General features: G+C 37.2%; 1 protein-coding gene across 1 annotated transcript; it reads right to left on the bottom strand.

Moving 5' to 3' along the window:
• Positions 1-1,706: 1,706 nt before the first annotated feature.
• Positions 1,707-3,438, bottom strand: LOC145625098 (uncharacterized). The gene is made up of 3 exons (XM_081678181.1): positions 3,147-3,438; positions 2,923-3,089; positions 1,707-2,840 (listed from the first exon to the last, which is right to left on the bottom strand). Exons 1-3 carry the CDS (start codon positions 3,436-3,438, stop codon positions 1,707-1,709), a joined length of 1,593 nt encoding a protein of 530 aa, XP_081534307.1.
• Positions 3,439-7,590: the final 4,152 nt, after the last annotated feature.

Here is a 7,590-nt window from a genome sequence, read left to right as displayed (position 1 = left end):
ATTCAGCTTCACTATTGGTGGCTTTGAAGTTGCACCTTATTGCTTATGTTATCTTGTCTCCTTGGGGTGATGTCAGTACTATTCCTAGGCCTACTCCGCGTATGTTTGCTGCGCCATCTATGTGGAGTATCCACTTTTGTGTAGCTTTTGGTTCCTGTAGTGCCAATACTTCTTTTTGCGCTTCTTCCTCAAGAGTTGGGTTGAAGTCTGCTACGAAGTCTGCCAAGGCTTGTGATTTGATTGCTGTCCTGGGCTCGTACTGTATATCGTACTTGCTCAAATGTAAGGCCCATTTCTCCATCCTTCCTGACATTTCTGGCTTTCTCATGATAGCTTTGATGGGTTAGTTGGTGCGTACTCGTATGGAGTGGCTTTCAAAGTATGGGCGTAGCTTCACTGAAGCAGTAACTAAGGCTAAAATGATCTTCTCTAATGACGCATACCTTGTTTCCGCACTGAGTAGGGTTTTGCTTACGTAGTAGATTGGGAATTGCTCCTTGTCTTCTTCTCTTGTGAGGACTGCAGTGATCGTCCCTTCAGACACTGCGAGGTATAGCTGGAGTGGCTCTCCTTCCTTAGGCTTAGAGAGAATCAATGGGTTGGCCAAGTATTCTTTCAGCTTTTGAAATGCTTCGTCGTGCTCCTGTTCCCATTTGAATTCCTTATTCTTCTTCAATACTTCGTAAAAGGCTATGTTCTTGTCTGAAGATTTTGAAATGAACCTATTCAATGCTGCGATTTTCCCTGTTAAGCTTTGTACTTCCTTCTTCGACTTTGGTCGCTCTAGATCTAGGATGGCTTTGACTTGGTATGGCTGGCTTCTATTCCTCTTTGGGTAACCATGTATCCCAGGAACTTTCCTGACTGTACTCCAAATGTGCATTTTGTGGGGTTCAACTTTATGTCGTACTGTTTCAGGATGGCAAATGCTTCTCTAAGGTCTCTAACGTGATCTTCTGCCTTTTTGGACTTTACTACCATGTCGTCTATGTAGACCTCTATTGTATTTCCTATTTGCTCTTCAAACATCTTGTTCACCAACCTTTGATATGTTGCTCCTGCGTTCTTCAATCCAAAAGGCATTACTTTGTAGCAATATATTCCTTATTGACTAGTAATGAAAGCGGTTTTCTCTTGGTCATCCTTATGCATGAGGATTTGATTGTAACCACTGTACGCGTCCATGAAGGATAGTACTCATGCCCTGCTATGGCATCTACCATGGCATCAATATGAGGTAGAGGGAACGGGTCTTTTGGGCATGCCTTGTTGATATCTGTGAAGTCTATACAGATGCGCCATTTTCCGTTCTTCTTTCTGACTACTACTACATTAGCAAGCCATTCTGGGTACTTTACTTCTCTGATTTTTCCAGTCTTTAATAAGATCTGGATTTCCTCATTAATAATCTTGTTCCTTTTTTGCGCAAATTTCCTTCTCTTCTGCTTTACTGGTGCATGTAGTGGATCTACATTCAACTTGTGAGTAATTACATCTGGAGAGATGCCTTTCATGTCTTCATGGGTCTAAGCGAATACATCTTTTTCCTCTTCTAAGAAGTCATATATTTGTTGTCTGAGTTCTGACTTCAACTCTGATCCTATTCTGACCTTTTGGTCTGGATGTTTGGGGTTCAACTGGACTTCTGTAGCTTCTTGTTCCTCTGCTATGCTTAACTTTTCTTGGCCCAGCTGACCCTCTAATTACTATGCTGAACTCTTTTCTGCAGATGTTGCTTTTAGTGCGATCTTGTAACATTCCTTGGCTTCCTTAGGATCTCCTCTGATCTCTTGAATACCCCACCTAGTAGGAAACTTAATGACTTGATGGTATGTAGAGGGGATGGCTTTCATCTCATGTATCCAAGGTCTGCATAAGATCATATTGTACGAAGACAGAGTGTCAATCACTAGGAACTTGACCTGTAGGTTGATTCCTTTTGCGTACGTGGCCAATGTAATCTCTCCACTTGTTTTCTTGGTTTCCCCACTGAATCCCACTAACATTGTTGACTTGTTGACGATGTTCTTTTCGTCTATGTTCATATGTTTCAGGGTGTCAAGCATGATGATGTTTGCAGAGCTTCCATTGTCCACTAGGATTCGTTTAATCATGCAGTTTCCAATTGGGAGTGAAATCACTAGGCCGTCATGATGGCCTTCTAGTACATCGCTTTCTTCGAACATGATGGGAATGTCTATCTTGGATTTCTCCCTCTTGTCAGGTTGATCCTTATTACTCTCCTTTGCATGCCGCTTTGCTGCAGAATACGTTAAGCCACATACTTCTAATCCTCCTGATATGAAACAGATGGTTTTGAAAATTGGAGGCGGAGGAGGAGGACCTCCTTGCTTAGATTCTCTTTCCCTTCCTGAAGCTTTAGATTTATCTAGCAGGAACTCTTTGAGGTAGCCCTTTTTAAGCAGGTATGCAACTTCCTTTCTGAGCGCAACACATTCATTAGTGGTGTGACCGATATCTGAATGGAAATCACACCATCTGGACGGATCTTTCTTCTCTCCAGGCCTGTCACTCTTCCTGGGCCACTGCATAGTATCTCCCATCTTATTTAGGGTCCTAATTACTCCTGCAGGGTTAACGTTGAAGCAATACTCATGTAACTTAAGTGGGAGTTCAGGATCTTCCCTCCAATCAGAAAATTCTTCTTCAACAGCATTGATTGTTCCCTCATCAAAGCGGGAACGCTGATACGGCTTGAATCGATGATCCCTTCTAGGAAAATTGTTGTTCCTTCTTGACTGGCAATCTGGCTCGGGAGTCTTTCTTGCATATGCATTCTTCCTCAAATCTGACTTGAGCCATAGCTTTGGCTTGCACATCTTCAAAGGTTGTACAGGGATATTTAGTCAACTCCTTGTAGAGCTCACTATGGTCTAGAAATCCTCTTCTGAACGCTTCGACTGTTGTGGGAGAATCACACTTATGTATTCCAATCTTCTCCCTATTGAACCTGTTAAGATAATCTCTCAAGGATTCACCATGTCTCTGCACAACACGGTACAGATCTGAAGACTGCTTTTCGATTTTTCTGCTGCTAGCAAACTGGACCTTGAATAGGTTCACCATTCCTGCAAAAGATCGAATTGTCCCATTATCTAAATTAATGAACCAAGTTAGAGCTGGACCTGATAGCGTGGCTCCAAAGCCTTTGCACATGATAGCCTCTCTGATGTCTCTAGGAATTGAGCTTGTCATCATCTTCTGTTTGTAAAGGGATACATGCTCATCAGGGTCTGTTGTTCCATCATACATGGTCATATTGGGCGTGCTGAACCTCTTTGGGACCTCTACCATGGCGATCTCTTCTGAGAATGGGGATTCTATATAGCCATCTGTTGCCTCTTCTTCCATGGGTTTCGGCATTCCAGGAATTTTGGCGATTTTGGCCTCGATTGTCTTAAGGTATTCCTTGACCATCTTTTCTACTTTTCCCTCTTCGGCTCCTTCCTAACTGTCCTTCTTGGGGGTTCCTGCATCCAAAAAGTCTAGATCCAGGGTTGCTTCCCTGTTGTTAGATCCTTTTTCCTCGTTAGGGGTGTGAAAGGTTCCGGACATGTCGAGCTGCATGGCTATACTTTCAGTGCTCTTTCTGGTGTTAACGGTTTTAGATGCAACTGATTGTATTTGGCTGCGAAGGGCTTCATTTTGTTTGGTAAGGCTGGTGAGTTTGGCTTCAGTTTGGACCTTTTGAGCCAGCAGCGTTTCAATTTGGCTTTTCTGCTGGTCTAAAGTTTGGCGGAATGCGTTCATTCCTTCATTAATTTCGGCAATAGTAAAAGGTACTGGTTGCCCAGTCATGGTGTTTGTCTTGGTTTTTTGGCGAATTGGTAGGTTAATTGATTATCAGCCCCACGGTGGGCGCCAAATTGTTTAGGCAAATCTCAATAAGGGTATCTAAGAATTTGCTAGGTTTGAGGGGTAATAACAATAATTTTACCAATAGCATATAAAATAACTAAGAACGATAATAAATCAACAAGTAATCAATAAGTAAGAAGTAAATACTCAATTATATAAAGAATATGAGTTTAGAGATACAATACTGAGTAAGGATAAGCCTCCCTGTTCGGTAAGGACGCAGTTCCGTAGATAAAAGTAGAGCCAATTATTTATATTTAAGTATATGCGAACGTACATGAATGTTAAAATGTCTAATTCTTCTTATTTATACCTAGGGATCTCTAGGGTTTACAAATATATTCAGAATATCTTTGAAATGTATAAGATCTTCTTGATTTATCTTGTTTCCTGCTCTGTAGGTGTATCTTTGGCAAGTATCTCCTTGATTAATATGCTTGATGCTGCTTTCCTTGTTTATTTCTATCAAGCCGTTTTGCGTATTCTTGCTAATTTATTGGCCTTGGATTGGTGCCCTAAGTACAATGGGTCGTGTGATAATACGGGCCCAACAATATATGTTGAGCAATTTTTAACGATTTGATTTACCTTTAATGCTATACTTTAGATTCGAATGAATGAAAAGCATATGCTTTACCTTTGCTTCATATTTTTTGTAGTGATTTAACATAAAGTGTGAGTAGAAAATATCTAATTGTTGCAAATAATATAGAACAAAGGTAGTATTAAGAAAATTCAAATAGCTTCCAAATTTTCAATGTTATGATAAAATAAAGATAATTAAGATTTGAGTTTTTTTAGCATAATCTAAAGTTTTAACTTGACATAGCTAGCTAATAAAATCATTATTGGTAATTTCTTGCATATTTATTTAGTAACGTTCCAATTACTATGTGTAGCTAGGGGTGTAAGCTCAACTCATATAATATATATAATTTAAATGAAAGTAAGAATAGCTCCGTCTATATATATTACGCACATGTTTTGTACATCCTATTTTTACCTTTTTCATGAAAAATAAGTGCTAGTACGTTAATAAATTTTTAAAAGTTTACCCAAGTTTAGATTACAACTAAAACCGTATTTTTAGAGTATATGCAAACTATATTACGTATGTATTTTATTAATATAAAGTACATTTAATAAGTATTTATATGTGTAATACAAGTATTTAATAAATGTCTTAATTTTATTTATTATATATTAAAAAACAAGTAATTATATAAGTTTATCACATACATTTTATTAAATAAAATGTATAGAATAAATAAATAAATAAATTCTAAAATAATATCCTAAATAATATGATCATCAAATGCTTAAGGAAAACGATGAACATCTTATTTATTGAATATTATTGAAGATTTTCTTTTTGACGGTATATAAGAGAATTTTAAGTAAAACTAAAACATTTTTTTTCTATAAATTAAATTTTTTTATAGCTTTTAATTTATAAAGATACTTGTCATAATCTACCTCTGTGGTTTATATCAAACTAGATTAGGTTATGTACTGTGCATGGTAATTTTTAATATTTATTATTACTTTAATATTATATTTATTTACAATAATTATCAAATTGCAAAATAAGATAAAAATTCATAATTACTAAAAAAAATATATCATACTAAAGAAAATAGTAGAAGTATTACATACAAGAATAATAGAATAATTATTATGTCACAAAATTATATGTAGGAAAATACTCTTGCATAACAAATAATATTTTGTTGGATGTTTATATATGGAACATAATAACCAAATACTAAGGGCAAGAACATTGCATGCATAGTATAAAATACTCTCTAGGAAGCTTTGGCAAAAAAAAAAAAAAAAAAAAAAAAAAAAAAAAAAAAAATTGGCCCGAAATTATTTATAAAAGGAGATGACATATGTTATTCCTGGTTTCACCTTATTATATTACTAAGTTAAGTCCTGTGACATGCACGGTGATTTACATAACTAATTTAAAAATTAACACTATATTAAATTTTTTTACTTTCATATGTTATATTCATACTAATTAAATGCTGAAAACAACAGAAATGGCTGAAAATAAATCACAATAAGAATAATCTGTAAGGCAAGTATTTTTGAAGTATCCATAGAGTATTAATTGATTGAAACTCTAATAAAAAATTATTCAAGAAAATATCATTAGTTGATTTGATATTTGCATTTCATTCTTGTACTATCTTCTATTATATAATTTTTTTAAAAAATCAAATAATCTTGTTTCAATAAACATTTGTAGTACATAATATGTCTTTTCCTAAAAAAAAAAGGTTCATACAAAATTATGTTCAGAATATCATTTTATACTTTTTTGCTTAAGTTTATAGTTGTCAATATGTTTTATGTTAGAAAGATACATCAAATCCTCTACTATAATTGCCCGGAATAATCCGATCTTTGCCTCATCCGCCCAAAATAATCCCACCTATCGATTATTTTTTAATAATCCGACCTTTATAACTCTCCCGCTCCCAATGGTCCCAAGTGACTTGAAACCGGCTAAACAAGTTACCATTTATAATTTGGAATTGTTTGGACATGTGTCACCACATAGTTGGTTAAAAAATTAATAAAAAAAATTATTGAAAAATAAAAAATAAAAAATAAAAAAAAACCCACAACCACCTTCTCCAGCAGTCCCACCACCGAAACCACCTCGCCTAACCTAGATCACCCACCAAAACCAGCTCCTCTACCCACTTTTAGCCCACCGAAACCACCTGTTTAGCCGGAATTGGGTAGGTTGTTGTGGTTTTGTGCGTGGTGGATTTGCAGCGGTGTGAGGGAGAGGGAGGGGGTGGTCGTAATTGGGGAGGGAGAGGGAGGGGGTGGTCGGAAACTGGGAGGGAGAGGGAGGGGGTGGTCGGAATCGGGGAGGGAGGGGAGGGCTGGTCAGAAACGGAATCGGGTAGGGAGAGGGGAGGGAGAGGGGGAGGGAGACGGAATCGGGGAGGGGAGAGGGGAGGGATGGTCGGAAACGGGGAGGGAGAGGGAGGGGGTGGTCGGAATCGGGGAGGGAGAGGGGAGGGCTGGTCGGAATCGGGGAGGGAGAGGGTGGGGGTTGACGGAATCGGGGAGGGAGAGGGGAGGGCTGGTCGGAAACGGGGAGGGAGAGGGAGGGGAAGGGAGATGGTGGTCGGAATTGGGTAGGGGAGGTGGAGCTGCCGGAATTGGGTAGGGGAGGTAGGGTTGCCGGAATCTGGTTTCAGTTTTTTTTTTTTTTTTTTTTAAAAAAAAAAACAAAAATTCTGGTTTTTTTGAATTTTTTTTTTATTTTTTTACCAATCATAGACTGACACGTGTCTAGTAACTTGTAATAACAAGTTATGTGACCGGTTAGGGTCATTTAAAGCGGAAGAGGTATAAAGGTGAGATTATTTAAAAATAATCCAATGGTCGGATTATTATTAGCGGACGACCCAAAGGTGGGATTATTGCGGGCAATTTTTCCAATAATAAAACTAAGGACACACCAGGATTTGACACATGTCACTGCTGCTGTGTCTTTTAGTATATAGTTATTGATTGATTGATATAGCTATAGCTATAGATTTATGTGTTAAAGCAACTTTGATGCAATATAACTGTTTTTTTTTATTTCCTATTATACATTAAATCCATATGATTGTATTATATATTTTAAAAAAAAACAACAATAATATTAATATTAGTAATTTGAATCTTTAATTATAATTA

Source organism: Chenopodium album, chromosome 3, assembly GCF_948465745.1.
Source record: "Chenopodium album chromosome 3, dcCheAlbu1.1, whole genome shotgun sequence".
Classification (NCBI taxonomy): domain Eukaryota; kingdom Viridiplantae; phylum Streptophyta; class Magnoliopsida; order Caryophyllales; family Amaranthaceae; genus Chenopodium; species Chenopodium album.
The sequence above is the reverse complement of the archived record's forward strand: the minus strand, read 5'-3'. Positions and strand labels throughout refer to the sequence as shown.

Coding starts and splice junctions, on each gene's coding strand:
- LOC145625098 (XM_081678181.1), bottom strand. CDS start 3,438: ATGGTCAAGGAATACCTTAAGACAATCGAGGCCAAAATCGCCAAAATT. Junction 3,090..3,146: donor CTTTGGAGCCACGCTATCAG/GTCCAGCTCTAA, acceptor GATCTTTTGCAG/GAATGGTGAACCTATTCAAG. Junction 2,841..2,922: donor AGTGTGATTCTCCCACAACA/GTCGAAGCGTTC, acceptor CAACCTTTGAAG/ATGTGCAAGCCAAAGCTATG.